The sequence below is a fragment of the Balaenoptera acutorostrata genome, chromosome 20, assembly GCF_949987535.1.
Source record: "Balaenoptera acutorostrata chromosome 20, mBalAcu1.1, whole genome shotgun sequence".
Taxonomy (NCBI): domain Eukaryota; kingdom Metazoa; phylum Chordata; class Mammalia; order Artiodactyla; family Balaenopteridae; genus Balaenoptera; species Balaenoptera acutorostrata.
This window is the reverse complement of record NC_080083.1, coordinates 40,519,320-40,541,448: the sequence shown is the minus strand read 5'-3', so window position 1 is coordinate 40,541,448 and position 22,129 is coordinate 40,519,320. Positions and strand designations below refer to the sequence as shown.

The 22,129-nt window shown below is 50.6% G+C and overlaps 1 protein-coding gene across 4 annotated transcripts; it reads right to left on the bottom strand.

The window, feature by feature from the left end:
• Positions 1-634: 634 nt before the first annotated feature.
• KIF18B (kinesin family member 18B) lies at positions 635-21,915 on the bottom strand. 4 transcript variants are annotated; one of them, XM_007180173.2, is made up of 16 exons: positions 21,796-21,915; positions 12,079-12,405; positions 11,021-11,178; positions 10,580-10,684; positions 10,262-10,372; positions 9,983-10,180; positions 9,491-9,667; positions 8,815-8,889; positions 8,564-8,664; positions 7,985-8,171; positions 7,495-7,622; positions 4,208-4,413; positions 3,430-3,955; positions 2,393-2,482; positions 1,800-1,885; positions 635-1,455 (listed from the first exon to the last, which is right to left on the bottom strand). In XM_007180173.2, the coding sequence occupies exons 2-16, from the start codon at positions 12,395-12,397 to the stop codon at positions 1,349-1,351; spliced, it is 2,574 nt and encodes an 857-aa protein (XP_007180235.1). In that variant the 5' UTR covers positions 12,398-12,405; positions 21,796-21,915; the 3' UTR covers positions 635-1,348. The 4 variants fall into 4 exon arrangements, with proteins under 4 accessions (XP_007180235.1, XP_057392966.1, XP_057392967.1 ...); XM_057536983.1 differs by having other exon boundaries at positions 2,393-2,479; XM_057536984.1 differs by having other exon boundaries at positions 3,430-3,518.
• Between the last annotated feature and the right edge of the window lie 214 nt (positions 21,916-22,129).

The window sequence follows — 22,129 nt, the reverse complement described above, 5'->3', positions numbered from 1 at the left end:
CGGGGAGGGGTGCCCCAGGTAGAGGGGGAGGCTGCCCGCCCAGAGCAGCGAGGCCTCATTTGAAATTAGCGGCATTGTTTACACACTACTCACAAAGTGCTAAATGCCTTTTACGTGTCTGTTTTCAGAAGCAATTTAAACACAGACTGCTGGGATTTTGGGTATGCCATTCGTTCATGCAGCCAGCCATGTCTTCCTGGGGAAACAGAGGTAGGCTTGGGTTGAACTGTCACAATCCGAATGAGTGGAGGGGAAAGCCACGAACGGGGGTGGAGGGGAGCTTTCGGAGCTGTGGGAGGAAGATTGCAATGGGTTCCAGCAGGTGGAGGCTCAGCCTGGAGCCTTGTAAGACCTGGGGACCACTAAGACGCTCTCTCTGACGACAGGACTCCTGGCAACCCACACCCAGGCTGTAGGAGGATGGACCAGGCCTCCAGGGGTGATAGCTTCTTCACCCGCTAAGGAGCAGGGGCCCTTAGCAGAAGGTGGGGCTGCGGAGTAAGGGACAGGGCCCACCTGTAAGGATGGAGGAGGAGGCAGAGGGGGGATGTTTTTTATACTCAGAAGTTTCTTGAAGAGGAGGAAGGGGTTGCTATCCTACCTAGGTGTACAGAGAGAAACACACACCAAGGATGGAGATGGTTTATTAATCATTATAATAAAAAAAACTATATCTATACATGTGTATATATATATATGCAGAACTAAAGGATCAGAGGATGTAAACCCAAGTATTAACAGCTCTTATGTCTAGATGGTAGCATTAAGGTTTATACTTCTTCTTACACGGAGTGTGTATCCTGTTTACAATAGGGTAAAAACGATAAACTCTCTTCATTTGGAAATCAAGGCACCACCATCATCTGCATCATCGTCAGGACTGTGGCATGGGCTTGGGGCTCTTGCTCCAGGCTGGGGGGATGGGGCTGAAGACGCCTTCCTCTCAAAGCCAGGAAGAGCCAAGCTGGGACTCCCTCATGCCCCCATCCCATGCTCACCCCTCCTCAACTGCACAGCGGGCATCACTGTGCAGAGCCCTGTGTTAGATGGCGGGTGGGCAGCAAAGCCCCCAAAAGCCACCTTCCTGCATGGAGGGTGTTATAAACTAGGGGGGAATGATGGCAGCACCCTTTAAAATAGCAATATGTTAAAACTCACAAATGAATAAATACACGCTGAGAAGCTGAGTGTAACAAGAGGTTAATGAAGAGGGCGAGTAGCAGAATGAACGTCTGGGGGAGGACTGTTAATAAAGGAAGAGGGTGTTGGCATTAATTGCTCCGAGCTGAGGAAGGCAGGTCAGGGCTCCTGGTGCAGGCGGCTCCAGGGACCAAGAGGGGCTGGGCGGTCAGGACACCTTGGCGGAGCAGCTCCCAGCTGACAGCGTTCCCCCAACCCCCAACAGTTCCTTCTGGCTCCTCTGGTTGCCAGGGGAGTGGGGACTGGAGGGGGGCTCTGCAGGCCAGTTAGATGAGGGGAGGCAGGGAGGAAGGAGAAAAGTGAGGCTGTATCCCACCGTTCCCTTTCCCCACCCCATCCCCCATCTCTCTCACCAGGGTCCCTGAGGTGCTGGGAAGTACCCCATGCCCTCCTCTCGCCTGTCCCCGCCTACATTTTTTTTTTTTTTTTTTTGATGGCTTGCGGGATCTTAGTTCCCTGACCAGGGATTGAACCTGGGCCACCGCAGTGAACGCGCCAAGTCTTAACCACTGGACCGCCAGGGAATTCCCTCCCCTCCTACTTCTTGTCCCCATCTGCCACTGTGACCCAGAGCATCCCTGCCCCCAAATACCAGTCACCTGGGATTGCCAGGGGCCCAGCTGGCCTCTTCAAGGTGCTGCTGGGGAGGCGGGCGATGCGGCTGTGGCCACGGGAGATGGAGGAACTGCGGGAGGGAAGGAAGGAAGAAGGGGGGAAGGTCACGGCCAAGCCTCTGGACTACGGGGGGCGGGGGGCAGTGGGGTTGGGAGGGTGAGAGCTAGACACCGAGCCTTGGGATCAGGGGGAGGCTGAGCACCAGTAGGAAGTCCCAGGCCAGACCTGAGGGTGGGAGAGGCAGCAGAGGGAAGGGGAGCTGAGTGGGGTTTGGGAGGGAAGTAGAGGTGAGGGGGTGGGTAGTCCACTCCCTGGATTACCCAGTGAACACTGAATGTCCCCCTCATGGAGGGAGGGTCTGTGGCCTTTACCGAAGGAGGGAGACATCTCTAATATAATCCTGTAATAGCAAGAACCCAGGGAACCTGAGACAACCAGACGCTGGTCCTGCTCACAAGACCCCCTGCTACTGGCCCCAAGGGGTCTAGAGACACACGCAGTGCCTGTAGTTGGCCCGGGCGTCCGCTGCCCTGGTGACAGCTCCTCTTTTCCTCCTCCCACACCTCCCCAGCCTCACCTCACAACGCGCCTCTTCTTGCGAGCTGAGGTCCCAGGGAAGGAAGTTGCCGGCTCGGGGCCCTTGATGGTGAACAGGTGCCTGGGTCTGCTGGGGAGGGAGGAGGATGAAGGTTGCACATCAGGAGGGAACCAGAAAAGGGTGCCAGCACCTCCCGCTCCGGCGCCCGGCTTGCGGGGCAGGGAGGTTAGACACGATGACCGCTGAGGTTTCTTCCTCCTAAGAGGTGGACTCCTCTCCCTGCCTCACTCGGCCCGGGCTGACAGCTGAGTGACAGGCCTGCTCTGGGAGAACATCCAGGTGTCAGTTTCTGGCGCGTCTGGGGAACTGGAGTTCAGACAGTTTCACCCTTCCACCTGCCTGGCTCTGAGCCTGATCCTGAGAGGGGGTTCGGGCTGTGGGAGAGGTGGGGGGGGGCAGTGGGCAGCCTGCCACCCTCGGCCTCCCGAGTCCAGGTCAGTCTGCTGCTTGTTCGCGGCCTTGGACTGTCCTGAGCTGTTTGCTGCTCCCCCTCCCTGCCACGCGGGCAGAAGCCGAGGGTGAGAGCATCTTCCCACTGAAAAATGCTGAATAAAGTTTTCTCAGGATGCCCTTCCCAGTCCCAGATGCTGGGCTGGAGGGTAAAGTCTGGGGTGGAAGTGGTAGAAACAGGTATTTCTCAGTGGGATACAGAACTCAGACCAGGCCCAAGTGATGGGGCCCAAGGAACAGAGTGGGCTGGGCACCCCATGTTAGTTCCTCCTCCCTGCTGACCCTCCCTATAGGGGGCGCCTGCGAGCTACTCATGGGCATGTCACAAACCAGCACAGAGCTGGCGGCTTTGAAGTGTAGATGGACAAGGCAGGGCCTGGAGAGAAGCAGCGCCTCCAAAGAAACGGCACGTTCTGCTCTCCTGGGCCTGGATGCTGGTCAGACCAAAGGGAAAGAGATGCAGTGTCCCAACTCCAAGAGCGTGCTGTCTTCCGTTCCCCTGGGCAGCACCTCTGTCCCTTGCTGACCCCTGACCCCCCTGCTGGGAGGCCAGAAGGGAGACCCACCTGGGGATGAAGGGCTGATCCAGCCTGTTCAACTCCTGGGGGACATTGTCCCAGCCAATGCATTCGTGGAAGCCCAGCTTTGAGGGGGTCTCCTCGGAGAGATCAAAGGTGGCGTTGAGGTCCCGTGCGGGCAGGGCCAGAGGGGTGGAGCAGTTCTGCAGAGCGGAAGGGCCCAGGGGCACCCGGCTTTTGATGACTGTGGCTGGGCAGAAGTGAGGGGAATGGCAGGGGGAGGAGGCCCGTCCCCCCGTGGGGGTGATGGGCCCACACGGAAGCCGAGCCTCAGGCGGGGTCCCCCTCCTCAGGCAGGGCAAGAGGGACTGGCGCTGGCGTTTGGTCCCGGGCTTCGGGCCTGGGAGGCTGTCTGGCTCCAAGGGGCTCGGTCTCCTCCTTTTCTTCCCTGTGGGCCGTCGGGATGCCTGAGCTGAGGTGCGGTCAGGCCTGGGTGGGACCCCGAGAGCGTGTATGAGGCCACTCAGTTGCCTCGCCATGGTCCGGGTCACAGGGCCGGAGTATCCTGGAGACTCTGGGCAGAGAGGAGGGTGCTGAGGGGAGATCAGGGATTGGCCAGAAGGAAGGAGACTTTGTAGAATTTGGGGAGAGAGACACGGGACAGGAAGGAGCCCCTGACTCCTCGGGTCTGCGTGACCCCTGGGGCCTCTCTGTGCAGAAGTCCATGATCCTAGGGGTCCAGTCTCTGACCGAACCATAACCCAGCACCCAGGGCCCCAGCCACCCCTTGGCACCAGAAGACAGGCCGAGCAGGGCTGAGACTCACTTGACTCTGAACGTAGCTCCTGAGCCAGAGGTGACCCCCTGGCCGGGCCAGGCTCCCCGGTGGCCTCTGCTCCAGGCTCAGTGTTTTCCTCTTGTACCAGCTGCTGCAGCATCTCGAATTCTGCGATCATGTCAGGGGTCAGGAGGTTGGCTGCTTGCAGCAGGGAATACTGGCGCTGGGCCAGGCACAGCACCCTCAGAGCCAACCTGGAACAGAGGGAAGGGGATCCCCACCCCGCCTCAGACCTGCTCGGAGGACCCAGCCCCAGGGCTCCAGGTGTGGTGCGCAGCACACGTGCACTGGCCCTCCCGGACTGCCTGGCCGGCCTCATCACCCTTCCAGCCGTGCTGAAGACCAAGGCTGGCGGAGATGACGCCGGTAATGGTGGGCGGCTTCACCCACTCAACATGTCCCCTGACAAAGACAGTACTTGGGAAGTAGGGAAAGGGCACTAAGTGGCCTTGGACTCGGAAGGTCTGAGTTTCCTCTGAGCTCTGCCACCTACAAGTGCTGTGATCTTAAGTCCATTTCCCAGAGGGGCAATGGGAGGTAGCAGAGAAGAGCCAGGCTCAAGTCAGACTAACAGCTCAAAACCCGGCTCCAACACGTCCCAGCTGCGTGACCCTGGATCACCTCTTACCCTCAGTGTCCACATCCCTAAAATGAGGTCAACACACACAGCCACCTCACAGGGTTGCTGGGGAGATGAAATAGGTTATTTTATTTAAAAAATTTTTGGCAGTGCCCGGCAGATTGCCGGATCCTAGTTCCCTGACCAGGGATTGAACCCGGGCCCTCAGTAATGAAAGCACAGAGTCCCAACCACTGGATTGCCAGGGAACTCCCCTAATGGGTTACCTTAGATATAAGGTGTTTAAAGAGTACTTGGCACATACCCAGCACTATAAGGTTAGTTAACTGTTGTTTTCTATAATAGTAATAATAATAATGCCATCTACCTTGTTAGGATAATAAGAGATTGAATAAGATAGGCCATGTTGATCTTGGTTCTGAGGAGACCCTCAAAAATGCATTCAGTCTGCTCTTTCTATTTAGTGATTGGGATCCTGAAAGAGTATGTGTGTATTAACACATACTTCACATGCACTGAGGGGCTATTTAAAGGAAATTACGAAGGACACCCCTGGTGGCACAGTGGTTAAGAATCTGCCTGCCAATGCAGGGGGCACGGGTTTGATCCCTGGTCTGGGAAGATCCCACATGCCGCAGAGCAACTAAGCCCGTGCGCCACAACTACTGAGCCTGTGCTCTAGAGCCTGTGAGCCACAACTATTGAGCCCGCGTGCCACAACTACTGAAGCCCGCGCACCTAGAGCCCGTGCTCCGCAACAAGAGAAGCCACCGCAACAGGAAGCCCACGCACAGCAATGAAGAGTAGCTCCCGCTCGCTGCAACTAGAGAAAGCCCGCGCGCAGCAACGAAGACCCAATGCAGTCAAAAATAAACAAATAAATTTATTTTTAAAAATATATATGTAAAAAATAAAATAAAGGAAATTACGAGGGTAATGTGATTATTGATGTTGTAAATTTAGATTCTAAGAAAGCAAATTTTCCTTCTGTGAGGCACACCCATGATAAAAGGATAAACAGTTTTCTCGGTGGGGATTATTCATGGCCAGTCATTTATCCCTGGGTAGCATTTACCTGCCTGGACATCTCTGAGCCCCCTCCTGTGTCCTCAGTGTGTGCTCAGGGAACCCAAACTCATTTTATAAAGCAGCCTCAAGGCCTTTTTGAAAGAAGGCAGGATATAAATTAAAAAGGACACAGCAGAAACTCATTCTGTATCTGCCTGAGCCACACATTATATGAAAATTAGACTGAGAAAAGTGGGATTCTGGGGAGAAAACCACTGGCCTGGATGTCAGATGACCCAGGTCTGGTCCCGTCCCTCTTGCCGTGTAGCCCCCGCAGACGGGGGAGTCGGTCTATATCATGGGTTTTCAATTCAGGTTTCAAGAAGCCCATCAGAGGACATTTTTAATGGAACAGCTCTGCTTTATCTGTTCTACATATTAGACCTCAGCATAAGATTTCAATTGAAGACAGGGCTTTGCGGCTAAAAAAAAATTCTGAAAAACCACTGAACTGGAAAATCTAAAATCTACTCAGTGCCCTGGTGGTCTAAGATTCTAAATTCTAAGGCCAAAGCAAAATTATTTTCGATTATCTGGTTGTTAGGTTGTTTTCAAGCATGGAGAAGATCTAGAATGTTCTGCAGCTCCTGATACTTGGGGTCTTCCATCACAGTTTATTAGTATCTATTATTAACTCTAAGAAGTAAGGAAAACAAGGACCATGATGCCCAAATCACAGCCAAGTTTGAAGCAACTTGTCAGAAACCACAAAATCAGAGGCAAAGCAGAAATGAGAACCCTGGTGTCCTAGCAACGTGGGACTCCAGGCAGAGAGACCCTGAGTCATCAGTGGGAGTCCATGGTCGTTCCCTGGGGGCCAAGGGGACATCCCGCCAGTGCATCCCTGCCACTCCAGGGCCCCGGGGAGTCGGCAGCAGGAGACAGATAATGAGCCGCTGATTATTCAGGCTGCAGCATTTTTTGCTGAGTCGGGAACAGGCACTCCCCAACAAGAAATAAAATTAAACAGGCCCTTCTGTCCGGAAGCTTTAAATACACTGCTTAGCGTGAAGCGTGCTGGGGAGGGAGGTGTAGGGTTGGCAGCAGCAAAGCTAAGTGGCAGGGGATTTATGTTCTGGGGGCCAAGGAAGAAAATACTAGCTGCACCTCTCTATTAAGCACGGAAAGAATGGTCCAAAAGCCATTTCTCTTTGGGTTTGTATTTACTTCAGAGGAGAAGAGCAGCAGTCAATCTGTTGATGAAGACACATGACAAACACCTGACTCAGGAAAGCTGTCCCTTGCTCAGCTGCTGCCCAGCTTCTCCTGGCAGCTGTCTCCTTGCTGAGCACAGGCAGCTTGGCCTTCAGACTGGAAAGCAAAGCACTAGCCCAGGCAGCCCTGCCCTAGCTCGGTGTTTGCCAGCTGTCTGGATGGAATTTTGTGTTTTGCTTCCCTCCTGTTGGGCTGCCGGCTACGCGGAGTAATAAATAGAGAGGATGCTACGTAAACAGAGTAGGTGATAATATCAAATTGTTGACAGCAGGTAAGGGACAATATTGATGAGAAAAGACTTGCCTCTTTAACTAGAGCAGAAACAGAGCTTTTGTGATGTACTTAGCGCCAACTCCCACCCCAGGAGGCCTGGAACCCATCACCTCCCGCCTCGGAGCAAGAAGATACCTACTGCTTAGAACGGTCCCTGCCCAGGTTCTGTGGTGGGAGGTGGTCCACGACTGGCTTGGGCTGCAGGGTCAGGTCAGGGGAGCCGGGCAATGGGTGTCTGAGGTTCTGTGCTGGCACCTGGATTGGAACCTAGAGAGGAAGGGAGTCACAGGTCGAGGGCCCAGGAGGGCCTCCCTCGCTTTACGTGAGCAGCTCCTACAACCTGTCCCTCCTCCAGGAGTGGGAATGACAGCTCCTGGAACGACCAGGTCCTGGTAGGGGCTTTTTCTCTCCCAGTCCCCGTGCTCCCTCCCTGCTCCCCTTCTGTTAACACTCAGCCTCCCCACTTCCAGACACACAGGGTCTGACAGACTAGTTCTTCCTGCGCAGGATCCGAAAGCCTCCTAATGACTGAGGTGTAAGACATCCAGGTAGAGAAGCTGGGACTGAAGGGACCCTGTGAGTTGGGGGTGGGGCATTTCTTTCAATATTCCACCAGCTCCAAGTCTTACCTCCTCAGCCGGACCTTCGTCCTTGTCCTCTGGGGGCTGCTCCCTGTCTGAAGAGTTCCCTTCCACGACCTTCTCCACCTGGGCCTCTGTCCCCAGGCTCTCCTCTTGAAGGACTGCTGACCCTGGGTGTAGCTCTGGGGTGCAGGGCTGGCTGGGGAGGCGGGATGGCGAGGGGCAGCTGGGAAGGCTAAGGGGGAAAGGAGAGGTTTGAAAAGCGGGAAGCAGGGGCAGGTGGGAAAATCAGGGAGGGGGCAGGATCTCTGTGGCTTCAGGTCCATAAGGGTTGGATGCTTGGGTAACAAGAGGGCAGTAGCTGAGGGTGGGAGAAGGAGTCAGGGATTTTCTGGTTTAGGAAACAATGACACCCGCCCCTTAAATGCACCTTCTTTTGAAGAGTAGATGCTGCTTATATAGGCTGGGGTGTGATTTACTCCTTTGACATAGACCATTCTAAGTGACAATCAGTGTGCCGGGCAGTGAGTAGGAACCCCTAACCCCAGATGCCAGAACAGAAGCGAGGAGTCCTAGCCCTCCAGAAGCTGGAGAAAGGATGGGGCACGTAGGGGCGGCAGAACTCACGGTTGATGTGGAGGGCCCGCTTTGGGGGACCGTGAGGAGTCCTGCTGCGGGGCCTGGGCTCCTGCCTCGTACACTCGGAGCTTCTCCCTCAGGGTGGCCACCTGGAACGAAGCAGCCCAGCCCCTCAGAGCCCCGGGTGAGCACAGGAGGCAAGGGGCAGGCAGAGCGCCCTGGCCGCGCGCCAGTGGTCCCGTCCTGCCCCCGAGCCGGGTGCCCTGCCTCTCGGCCAAGCTCCCCAGGCGGCTCCTCACCTCAGCCTGGAGCTGCTGGCAGATGGTGGCGTACTGGCTGATGTGACAGTCCAAGCTGATCACGTTGCTCTTCAGCTGAGATGGGGGCACAGGGGAGAGATCTGTTTGTTCATTCAAAGCCGCTTTCGGCAACCACTTCCAGCGGCCAGACACCGCGCTAGGCACACCTCACTCACATTCCCGAGACTCACCCTCACGACTGAGGGAACAGGGAGGCCAGTGGCAAGAGGAGAGCTTGCCTTTGAACTTGAGACCCCGGCTCCCTGACCGATATGCTCTCCCCAGGCCAGGGGCTTTGCAGCAGTGGCTCCTGGAGCACCGGGGCTCCCTGGAGGAGGCGGGGGAAACCGGGCAACCCTGCTTTTATCTGTGTTATATGTTGTTTTGCCAAAAATATGGGCCTGCCGCTAAAAACAAGTCTGACGAAGATCACTGGCTGATACTCGGCCACTCCCTTCCGTTGCCTCCCTCTTGAGAAGATTCTGCCTCAATCATCCCAGTGCTGTGATATTTTAAGGACGAGGACTCTGTCACTTCTTCCCTCGGCCTTGCGGGAACGCTTGCTCCAGGTACCAGAGGAAGCCAGTGGGTCCTGTCCCCTCCTCCTCCCAGCCTGGGGGCTCCCCCGACACCCCTACACCCCCGCTCCAGGGTGGCCGTCCCAGCTGGCACGCACCGAGAGTTTGATCTCCTTGGCCCGGTCGGCATACTTGAGGGTGTTGTAAGTGTCCTCGTAGGCCAGGCTGGAGGGGCTGATGGCAGCGATCATCACCGTACGGCAGTTGCCCCCGATGGAGTCCTTGAGTAGGCGGGTCAGCTTGCTGTCCCGGTAGGGCACGTGAGACTTGCGGCCCTGGGGACAGTGGGTGGGCGTGGAGTGAGTGTCTGGATTACACAGACCCAGGCTAGACTCGGTAGCCTTTGCTTTTTTTTGTTTGTTTGTTTGTTTTGTTTTTGTTTTTTTGACCCCGCTGCTGGGCTTACAGGATCTTAGTTCTCTGACCAGGGATTGAACCCGGGCCACTGGAGTGAAAGCACCGAGTCCTAACTGCTGGACCACCAGGAAATTTAGACTTGATAGCTTTTGGCCCAGGGCTGGAGGGAGGGACCCTTGGCTCGGGCACTGGGTCGCTGTCCCGGGGAGGAGCCTGGCTCCGCGCAGCTTTACCTTTGCGTCGGCCAGGGCGTTGAGGACGTTGATGAGGGCCAGCAGCGAACGGTTGATGCTGGCTCCCTCCCGCAGCCGCTCCCCCTTGGCGTGGGTGCTGGACGCCCGCTCCGAGCCAGCCAGGTCAATCAGGCTCATCTTGGCCACCCGAAGGGCCTGGGTCAGACCTGGGATCCGGTCCTGCTGCTTCACGAAGATCTGGGGGCAGATGGCAGGGGTGAGGGGGCACTGGGCACCAGGAGCTCCAGCTTCAGGCCCTGGCCTGTGACCCCTCCTCACCTGGAAGATGGCATGGGAGCGGGAGGACGTAGCGTTGACGTCAGTGGGGTGCTGCGTGCGGTTACGGTTCCCCCTGGTCAGCATCCCCAGCAGCTGCTCAGCTGAGGTCGGCTACAGAGGAGATGTGCAGGAAGGGGGCTGTGGTCTCCCCAGCGGGGACTTTTCCCCCAACAGAAGGGCTGCTCTTCAGGACCAATGTTAGCCCCTTGCTATCACCACCACTGCCCCAACAGGATCCAGGACATCCCCAAACTGCCCGGTGAGGGGATTCCGGAGGACCAGTGGGGCTGCTCATCCCACCTGAGCCCAGCCCCTTACCTGGTGGAAGGAAAGTCCTTGCACCACCACCCCCTTGTCGGGGTCCTCACGGATGGCAAGGGGCCCCTTGGGCTCTAGGAGGTCGTGGATCTGCTCATTGTACACCTGAGGAGAAAGGAAGCCAGGGAGAGACCTGAGGGAGAGGCTGCTCAAGAAGCCTCTCCCCTAGGGGCTGGGGAGAGCTGAGTTGCTGGGTCAGGGAAGCATGATGAGACACACCGTGGTGAGTGGCACTTTGCTGGATGATGTCACATGATGAGTAGGACAGGCGGGGTCAGTTCACATGCAGTCTCTCTTGGAGCTGTGTCCACCCTCTGGGCCCCCGTCCGCCCACTCCCTACCACCCTCTCCCCCTCCTGCTTACTCCACCCCACTGCCTCTTTAGGTGGTTGTGAGAATGAGGGATGGGGCCGCCCAGTCCTGGGGTGCAAACAGCCCTACCTCCTGGTAGCTGATGAGCACCTCGAGTCTCTTCTCCTCCCGGCAGGCCTCGAGCCTTCTGTACAGTTCCATGGTGGTCAGGTACATGATGCCAGGGTCCCCCTCTCTTCCCAGCATGGTGTGTGTCTTCCCAGCCCCAGTGGCCCCATAGGCAAACACTACAGAAGACAGAGTAGGGAGTAGGGTGGCGGCAGGGCCAGATCCACCTTCTCTAGGGGCTCCCCCAGTGCATTTCCATCTGGTCAGCCCTTCCCTTCTACCCGAGCCCCTTTCCTTCCTTCCACATGCGCGGTTCCACTGCTCCCTCCCACCCAGCCACATCCCCTACGTTCCCAGCTGTTGAGTTCTCCGTGTCCATTCCTGGTGCCCCTGTAGGCTTGTGGATTTGAGGGCAAAGGGGTCTCCACTATGGGTGGGAGCTTATCCTTTCCTCAGGGAAGCCTTCTCCAGCCTGGGTAGCTTCCTCTGTGGAAGGCCCACAATTCTTTCCCTCATATCACTTATCTTGGTTTTTTGTTTTTGCATATTAGGGGATATTATTATTTATTATTATTATTTTTTTGGCTGTGTTGGGTCTTCGTTTCTGTGCGAGGGCTTTCTCTAGTTGCGGCGAGCGGGAGCCACTCTTTATCGCGGTGAGCGGGCCTCTCACTATTGTGGCCTCTCTTGTTGTGGAGCACAGGCTCCAGACACGCAGGCTCAGTAATTGTGGCTCACGGGCCTAATTGCTCCGCGGCATGTGGGATCTTCCCAGACCAGGGCTCGAACCCGTGTCCCCTGCATTGGCAGGCAGATTCTCAACCACCGCGCCACCAGGTAAGCCCCTTATCTTGGTTTTTAACCACACACTTGTGGGTGTGATTTTGTGATGTGTTTTCTCCCAGTTCTAGACTGTAAGCCTCACGAATACAGGAACGCTGTCTGCCTGATCTGCTATTGTATCCCGTGGCCCAGTGGAGTGGCCCACACACAGGAGAAGAATGAATGGGGGGCCCACAGAGAATGCACGGCCAGAGCCCTCCTCAACCAGTGCCCAACAGAGGGGGAGACGGGCTCACCTGAGCAGTTGTAGCCCTGGAGGAAGCTGTCCAGGATGCTGTGGGTGGTGTGATGGAACACGTCCTGTTGGGTGGCCGCCTCACCAAAGACCCGGTCAAAGACAAATGTCAGGTCTTTGCCCTTCTTCTTGGGGCCATCATGGACGCTGCCCCATTTCAGGCCAAGGAAGCCCCCATCGGGCTCCTCAGGGTCAAACACCAGCACCCGTTCATCCACCACCTGAACCACAGGCCGCCGCTGACTCTCCAGTTCCCTCGGGGTGGGGGGCCGCACCCGCACCACGACCTGCACCATGCTGTTTTCCACCGCCATCACCATGGCAACACCTGGGCGGAGACATGATGGATATGAGGACCAATCTGACCCAGGCCTGACCAGGTGCCCTCAGCCTAGCACTCAGGGGCCTTCTCCCACCTCCTCCTCAACAGCTCAGTTCCATTTTATACCTCAAGAGAATATTGATGCCAGCACCAATTACTGACAAATATCTTTCTCATCTGAAAGACCATCTTTGTCATATCCAATGACTGTATTTTTTTCGGAGGCCTATTCTGGGCTTTCTATTATGTTCCACTAATCTGTCTATTCCTGTGGCAGCACCACAGTTTCCACTCCATTCCTTTACAGTTGCTTCTTATCTAGCAAGGCAAGACACCCCTCCCAACCCCAGCTTTCTTTTTCATGATTCTCTTGGCTATTTTCAGTCATTTATTCTATTCGACTTTAAGAACATTTTATCAATTCCATCCCCATCCCAGAACCGCCCCCCCCCCGAAAAAACCTATTGGGATTACAATCAGAATTATATTAAATTTACATATTTATTTTATATTAAATGTTTACATACAAGAACATGGCTATTACCTTTCTATTTGTTCGTGTATTTTTTATATCTTCAGATAGTTTCTATAATTGTCCTTTTAATACAATTCTTAAGTACTTTATTGCTCTTATGAATGGAACACCTTCCCTATTTCCAGGTGCTAATATGGAGAAACATGATTGATTAAAAAAAAAAAATTATTTATTTATTTGGTTGCGTTGGGTCTTAGTTGTGGCAGGCGGGCTCCTTACTTGGCTCCTTAGTTGTGGTATGCAAACTCTTAGTTGCGGCACCCATGTGGGATCTAGTTCCCAGACCAGGGGTCGAATCCGGGCCCCCTGCATTGGGAGCGCGGAGCCTTAACCACTGCGTCACCAGGGAAATCCTGAAACATGATTGATTTTTATATATTTGCCTTATACCCACCACCCTCAAACTCTCTTATTATTATTATTATTATTATTTGGCCGTGCCACGAGGCTTGTGGGATCTTAGTTCCCTCACCAGGGATTGAACATGGGCCCTCAGCAGTGAAAGTGAGTAGTCCTGACCACTGGACCACCAAGGAATTCCCTCAAACTCTCTTATTGACTCTAAGTGCTTTTTATTAGAGCTTATTGAGTTTTCTGAGTATACAATTATGTATCAGAAAATAATTTTTTTTACCTTTTCTTCTCCATACTTATACCAAATATTTCATATGTTGTCTACTGTATTCCCTAGAACTTCCAAAACAATGTTGAATGATAATAGGCATCCCTGTATTGTTTTTTTTTAATAAAAAAATTTATTTATTTATTTATTTATTTTTGGCTGTGTTGGGTCTTTGTTGCTGCGCGTGGGCTTTCTCTAGTTGTAGCGAGCAAGGGGCTACTCTTTGTTGTGGTGCGTGGGCTTCTCACTGTGGTGGCTTCTCTTGCTGTGGAGCACGGGCTCTAGGCACGTGGGCTCAGTAGTTGTGCCTTGCAGGCTCTAGAGCGCAGGCTCAGTAGTTGTGGCGCATGGGCTTAGTCACTCCGCGGCATGTGGGATCTTCCCAGACTAGGGCTCGAACCCGTCTCCCCTGCATTGGCAGGCGGATTCTTAACCACTGCGCCACCAGGGAAGTCCCCCTGTAGTGTTTTTGATCTTAAAGGAAATGGCTTTAGTGCTTCACTATTTATTTATTTATTTTTAAAATTTATTTTATTTATTTATTTATTTTTGGCTGTGTTGGGTCTTTGTTGCTGCGCATGGGCTTTCTCTAGTTGCGGTGAGTGGGGGCTACTCTTCGTTGCGGTGCGCGGGCTTCTCATTGCAGTGGCTTCTCTCATTGTGGAGCACGGGCTCTAGGCACGTGGGCTTCAGTAGTTGCGGCATGCGGGCTCAGTAGTTGTGGCTCACGGGCTCTAGACCACAGGCTCAGTAGTTGTGGCACACGAGCTTAGTTGCTCCGCGGCATGTGGGATCTTCCTGGACCAGAGATCGAACCCGTGTCTCCTGCATTGGCAGGCGGATTCTCAACCACTGTGCCACTGGGGAAGCCCTGCTTCACTATTTAGATATTGATTTTGGACAAATAGTCATTATCATATTAGTAATTTCCTCTGTTCTTATTTTACTCAGAGTTGTTATCAGGAATGTCTTGAACTTTATCTAATGCTCTTGCAGCATCTTCTGATATGTTTACATGTTTTTTCTCCTTTATTTTGTGGATGTGGTAAATTATTTGATATTATTCTTGGCATCAAAGCAACCATGCATTCTTGAAGAAAAATCCTACTCTGGCCATAATGAAGTTTCCAATTTTCAAATGGTCAAATGTGTCAACCTTTTTTTTTATTGTTTTTATGTCATATTTAAGAAGACGTTCCTTCCCTAAAATAATAAACACTTTTCTTATATTTCTAATACTTTTCCTTTCTTACATTTAGATCTTTATCCAGATGGAATTTATTTTTGTGTGTGAATGATATGAGGATATTCCTAAATATCTTTTCTTTCCAAACGGCAGGCAACGATCTTAAGATCATTTATTAAATAGTGCATTCATTCTCCACTAATTTATTTATTTATAAAATTTTATTTATTTATTTATATTTATTTTTGGCTGCGTTGGGTCTTCGTTGCTGTGCGCGGGCTTTCTCTAGTTGTGGCGAGCGGGGGCTACTCTTTGTTGCGGTGCGCAGGCTTCTCATTGAGGTGGCTTCTCTTGTTGCGGAGCATGGGCTCTAGGCAAGCGGGCTTCAGTAGTTGTGGCACGTGGGCTCGTTAGTTGTGGCGCATGGGCTTAGTTGCTCTGCGGCATGTGGGATCTTCCTGGACCAGGGCTCGAACCCATGTCCCCTGCATTGGCAGGCGGATTCTTAACCACTGGGCCACCAGGGAAGTCCCCCCCACTAATTTAAATGCCACATTTAACATAACTAAATTCTCATATAAACATGAATTTGTTTTGTGAGTCTCCATTCTGATCTACTGAAATGTCTATTCCTTTTCCCATAACTCGTTGTAATTATTGTGGTTCTATAATATATCACCTTATTGTTCTTTTTCTTGGCTATTCTTGGGCATCTTGTCTTGTGCATGATTTTAGAATCAGCTTATGAAGCTGATTCTATGAAAAATCCTGCTAAGATTTTAATTGGGATTATTTTGAATTTATAGATTAATATGAGAATTGGCATCTTTACAGTATGAAGTCTTCCCATCTAGGAATATTGTATCTCTTTTCATTATTTACAACCTTATAATCTTCAGTAAAATTTTATTGTTTTCCTCACATGAGTTTTGTACATTTCTTCATAGGTTTATTACTAGTTACTGTATAGTCTTTGTTATATTGTAAATAAGCTCTTTTTAAAATTACATTTTCTAATTCATTTTGACAGAACATAGGAAAGCTACTGATTTCTGTATGCAGATCTTGTATCTGGCCACATTGTTGAACACCCTTATTAGTTCTAATAGATAGTCATTGATTCTCTTAGATTTTTCAATTAAATGATGATACAGTTTGCAAATAATAACAGTTACTTTCTATTTTTAGCTCTTCTATATTTAGTTCCCCACCCTCCACTACCCATTAGGAATGGGTGCTAAATTTTATCAAATGCTTTTTTGGCACTTGCTGAGATGATCACACAGTGTTTCCTCTTTAGTGTGTTAATGTAGAGGGTGACATGGATAGATTTCCTAATATTGCCCTGGTAGTAATCCCAAAAGCTTATTTACCTATTCTCTCTTGAATTCCCCTCAGACCTCTCTCGCCTTTCATTTCACCTTCAAGCCAGCCTACCAAAGGTAGAGATGGAATTTCTGGAATGTAGTAGTCACAGATATCTTGGAAAAGTTCAGCCCAAGTCTAGGGATATGTTAACAGGGGTAAGAAACAGGGGACTGTTCCTGGGGGATAGGAATAGATGAATGCTTTCCTAGGAAAGATGAGGTCCCACTGATGGGTCACAATTACCAGGGTCATTCAGCAAAGAAACATGGGATTTCTACCTAAAACTCCAGCAAACAACTCATTTTTTCCTGGGGGAATGAGGCAGAATTGAGTTGATTTCAAACTCCTGTCCTTCACCCCCAAACTTCTTAATTTCTTCCCCACACAAAACAACGGAGAGATGTCGACCAATAATCATCTTTTTACTTGTGTGTAATTAATTCTATTCCTGTCCCAGCAATCAGCTCATCATAATAATAAACATAACAGGTAAGTGCCCACTCTGTCAGGGACTGTTCTAGGCGCCCTACACGTTTCACCTCCTTTCAACCCCATCACGACCCCACGTGATAGATACTATTATTATAATACTCATTTTTCAATGAGAAAATTGAGACAGAGAGGGTTAAGCAACTTGCCCAAGATCCCAGTGGTAGTAAGTGATGAATCCTGGTTCCAACCCGGGCAGTCTGACCATAGAGCCTGCTATACTGCCGTGTAATGACGTTATATATTACACCCTCATGATCACATTGTTGTAATAGTCCCTTATGTTTCTATAATAATTATAATCCCTTTTATGTAACTAGCATTATGTATGCTGCAAACGCTTTCAGATAAATAGACTAGACCTGATTTTCAACACTCAGAATTCCTGTCTCCCATCCTCGTAATCCCACCCCCAGGGAACCCCACTCTTTTTTTTTTGGCTGCGCCTCACAGCTTGCAGGATCCTAGTTCCCTGACCAGGGATTGAACCCCTCGGCCCTCGGCAGTGAAAGCATGGAGTCCTAACCACTGGACCGCCAGGGAATTCCCAGGAACCCCACTCTTGTGACCAGGAAAGTGAAGGCAGAGGGTGCCTGGTCCCACCATCTGAGCCTACACTGTATTAGCTGAGTTGGAGCTACAGAGCAGCTTAACATTCAAAGCAGGAAATTAAAAAGGGCACTGGCAGCGGAGTGCGCCTAACCTTTACAGTTCCCTCCTCTCCGCCTCCTGAGGGCCAGTGAGGCCGACTGTTTGCCTAATGAGATGTTTTCCTTCTCCCTGAGACAGTGCTGAGGGTGTGGGGTGGGAGGTGGGGAGCGGGTAGGGTGACACTTGGCATGGCCGCAGTTAGGACACCTGGGTCCTGGTCTCTGCTTTGCCTCTGACTGGTGGGGAGGTCTTTCCACCAGCCACACCACATTGATGTCACATCATCTCCCTTCGAGAGCCAGAGAGAACAGCTACCAATCTGCTCCTGCCCCAGGGGGATGGGAGATTAATGAGAGAACGTTTGTCAAGTTTACTTTGATCCTCGGTTGGAAAGAGCTTTTCAGCCCAAAGTACAAGGGAGATGATTCTTTAATAAGATCTTCAGGGTTCTGAGCCAGCCACAGTCATGTCCTGTTTCTAACCTGGGGCAGCTCATTAAAACCCGGAGGCTAGTTCGCTGCGGAGCTGAGGCTGGGAAGCCAAGATTCAGTTGTTTTCAGGGTAGCCTCCTCTGCCCATCCTCATAGGGACAGAGAGAACAAGCCCAAGATGCTCAGAAGCCCCTGGAGAAGAATTTTTGAGGACTTGAGGGGGGTCTGCCTGCAGACATTGGGAGCCCGGAAGGCAGGGAAAGTGCCTAGCCCTTGGGTGTTGTACTTTTATATAGCGGTTGCTGTGGTCCCCTTCATTGCTCCTTCACAACAATCATACACTGTGTTTCTTGTCCTTAAGCTCCAAGAGAGCAGGACCCTCTTCTGATATAGTCTGTGCACCCCAGATGCCTAGGAGCCAGATCCAGCATGCAGTCGATGCTGTATAATATTTGTCCTATGAATGAATAGAGGCCAGAGAAAAGCAGTCTGAAGCCAAAAGCCTAAAAATAACTACAATTATAGCTAACATTTATTGAGCACTTACTTTGTGTCAGGCACTATGCTAAGTGCTTTACAAGTGTTTTGTTTATCTTTCACAGCAATCTCATTCTGCAGTTACTGATACATTTGTTACATCCCTACTCTGCAAAGGAAACTGAGGCTCAGGAAGGAAATTGTCTCATGGATGGTAAGTAGCAAGGCCAGAACTTGACTTTGTTCTGTCATCAGAGGCGCTACTCTTCATCCTAGCCTGCTCTGCCTTCTACCTGGGCTTTTGTAGCTCTTAATTCCCCTCACCTTAGTACCCACAGAAAAACATCCAAAGATGGCTGTTTCTTTCTATGGGTGGTAGCAAAGAGGAAGGAGCTGTGTTCTTTTGTTTTATAAATAGACAATCATAAGGCTGTAACTAATGATAGTTTTGTTTATTCCTTTCTAATCAATTTTATTTATTTTTCTTGTCTTACAGCTCTGGCTAGGACCTCAGGTACAATACTGAAAGCAGCAATAGTGAGCAATCTTGTCTCTTTCCTGCTTTCCTTTTGCTCTTTGTTGGTTTAAGGAAATTTACCTCTATTTCTAGTTTACCACTGGAAAAAAATCATAAATGGTTATTGAATGCTATTTCTGTACCTAATGGGATATGTTTTCTCCTTTAATCTGTAAATGTGTAAATTGTATTAATAGATCTTCTATTGTTAAACTATTCTCACATTCCTGGGATAAACCCAATTTAGTCATAATGCATTTTTTAAAAATACATCAAAAAAAAAAATACATCACTGACTTCTGATTGCTAGTATTTTATCTAAGATTTTTACAACTACATTTATAAAAGAGATTGGCTTGAAATTTTCTTTGCCTCATTTTTGGTATCACAAAATAGACTGGGGACTTCCCTGGCGGTCCAGTGGTTAAGACTCTGAGCTTCCACTGCAGGAGACACGGGTTCGATCCGTGGTCAGGGAACTAAGATCCTGCATGCTGCCCGGCACCCCGGCACCCCGCCTCCCCCCCAGAAATAGACTGAAAATTTTTTCTTCCTTTCTTTCTTTTTTTTGGAAGAGTTTCTATAAGATTAGAATCATTTCAATTGCCTGTATATTTTTGGTGGGTTTTTTGATGTGTGTGAAGGTAGATTTTTTTTAAAAATTATTTATTTATTTATTTTTGGCTGTGTTGGGTCTTCGTTTCTGTGCGAGGGCTTTCTCTAGTTGCGGCAAGCGGGGGCCACTCTTCATCGCAGTACGCGGGCCTCTCACTATCGCGGCCTCTCTTGCTGCGGAGCACAGGCTCCAGACGCGCAGGCTCAGTAATCGTGGCTCACGGGCCCACTTGCTCCGCGGCACGTGGGATCTTCCCAGACCAGGGCTCGAACTCGTGTCCCCTGCATTGGCAGGCAGATTCTCAACCACTGCGCCACCAGGGAAGCCCTGAAGGTAGATTTTAAACTAATTAAATTTCTTCAGTAGTTCTAGGTTTGTTCAAAATTTCCATAGCTTCTTTTTTTTTTAATTTATTTATTTTATTTTATTTATTTTTGGCTGCGTTGGGTCTTCAATGCTGCTTGTGGGCTTTCTCTAGTTGCGGTGAGTGGGGGCTACTCTTTGTTGTGGTGCGCGGGCTTCTCATTGCGGTGGCTTCTCTTGTTGCAGAGCACGGGCTCTAGGCATGCGGGCTTCAGTAGTTGTGGCACACGGGCTTAGTTGCTCCGTGGCATGTGGGACCTTCCCGGACCAGGGATCGAACCCGTGTCCCCTGCATTGGCAGGCGGATTCTTAACCACTGCACCACCAGGGAAGTCCCTTCCATAGCTTCTTGAATCAGTTTAGGTAAGTTGTTTTTCCTAGAAAATTGCCCAAAAGCATCATCAAAAAGATTTCCCATTGACGTCTTTCTCTCTCTTTTAATCTTTCAGTAACCAAAGTTATGTCCCTATTTTCATTCCTAAGGTCATTTTTCCATGTTTCTTTTCTTTTTTTCTTATCAATATTACCAGAGGTCTCGCTTTTTTATTAGTCTTTTCAAAGATACAGCTTTTGGCTAAGTTAATCATCTCTATTATATAGGAAAATTCTATTTCATTAATTTTTGCTCTTAACTTCTTTTATTTTCTACACTTTAATTCTGTTGTTCTGTTCTATCTTATTAAAATTGAATATTTGCCTCACTTTCAGCTTAAAAAACACATGTTCTAATGTAAGCCTTTAAGACTACAAATTTCCCTCTAAGTATTCTCTAACTGCATTCCCCACATTTTATAAATAGCATTTTCACTGTTTCATGCTAATTACATTTTAATTAGAATAATGATATCCTATTTGACTGAGTTATTTAAATGTTTTTTTTTTAAAATCCAAATGTGGGCTTGTTTCTTTTTCTTCTGTATTTTAAACTTAATTGCTTGTGGAAATAGAATATGGTTTGTACAATACTCTGATAACTGTTTAGATTTGCTCTGTGGCCAGATAGAGACAATTTTTATTAAGATCTCTAAAAATATGCTACTGGCATACTTTTTTTTAAAAAAGGTATAAAATGGAGCTGGGTTGGTTAATATAAAACCAACAAATTGAGACACTTTAAAATCTCTCTCTGATGGTGGGGGAATTCAATCATGAAATAGGCAGAGAAGGACTGGATACTTTGGTAGTTGTTTGAAGCATGGACTGTGTGACTGGAGAGGAAAGAGAATAGTGATAAGACTGGAGAATGCAGTGTAACATCCACAAGAAGCTCATACAGAAAAATTTTGTGGATGTTCTCCTCTTAGCTAGGCTTAACTTCTCTGTTTCTTAACCTGTAAAATGTAAATATTAGTATCTATTCCATTGGGTTGTTGTGAGGATTAAATGAGTTAACTCAAACCTGGTAAGTGCTCAATAAATGCTAGCCATCATTATTAGGATTGATATGACATACTAGCGTTTCGCCCCCTACCAGAAGAACCAACATCTGCAGTAAAATCCCCTATTTTCCTTGACACAGACCAGGCTTATCCTTCCCGTGTCACTTCAGTACCTTAAAGGGTCAAAGCTAAGAGGAAAGGCATCCTAGGAACAGTAGCAGAAGACCTGGTTTTCCGTAATGCAGATCTTTCATTCTTTCCTTTATTCAATCAAATATTTACTGGGTTCCCCAGTAACTAAGTTACGGCCCCCGGCACAGCTCTGCAATCAGTTCTGCACAGATGTGCAGCGAGGGTCTTAGCTACTCCTTGCAGATGTGCAGAGAGTCCCACGTCTCCAGTTCTAGTGCGCGGGAGGACCCAATTCTTCCTTACGTATGAGCAGGGGTACCTTTCCCAGAGCGGATGTACAGAGGGCTGGGCCCGGGTGCAGACTTGAGGGCCCAGTCTAGGTCCTGTACAAATAAGCAGAGGGTCCCGATCTCCCGTGCAGGTGTGGAAGGAAGGGCCTTCTCCCCGCACCTCCCCCCACCCTGTTCGGAAGGGACCGCCCGGGACCTGATGGGTCTTCACGCTGCACCTCCGTGTCCCGCACAAAAGAGGCCGGGCTCCGGCTTCCGCCGCCGTCAGCAGCTGGGTCCGCCCGTCTAGACCTGAGCGCAGGAGCCCGCGGGGCCGCCTCCGTCGTGGGCCAGCGCTTACCCTTCGTCGGTTCCACGCCGCTGGTGTCGCTCCTCGCTGCCGGGTCCCGCCACAGCAGACAGGAAACCCTGACCACCGGAGAGCGCCGCCCCTCAAGCACCCGACCGGCGCCAACCTCCGGTCCGCGCGGAGTGTTCAAATTAGCCGGGTCGGCTCATCGGCGCTTGCCATTGGTCACCGCCCGGATGGCTGATTGGCTGTTTCCTAAGTAACAGTGCACTGCTCCGAGGTGGCGGGAGTTGTCAACAGTGCGCTTGCGCACTCCCCCTTTCTGCTTGCTGGAGGTTTGAGGCGGTGGCTCTGAGGCTGGAGCCACCAGACTGACCGGCAGAAA

What these genes read in the sequence shown, in the direction of transcription:
- KIF18B (XM_007180173.2), bottom strand. Translation starts at nt 12,397, where the DNA reads ATGGTGATGGCGGTGGAAAACAGCATGGTGCAGGTCGTGGTGCGGGTG. An exon ending in TGCTCATCAGCTACCAGGAG is followed by an intron (nt 10,685 to 11,020) that starts GTAGGGCTGTTT and finishes CTTTCTCCTCAG; the next exon opens with GTGTACAATGAGCAGATCCA. An exon ending in CCAAGGAGATCAAACTCTCG is followed by an intron (nt 8,890 to 9,490) that starts GTGCGTGCCAGC and finishes CCCCCATCTCAG; the next exon opens with CTGAAGAGCAACGTGATCAG.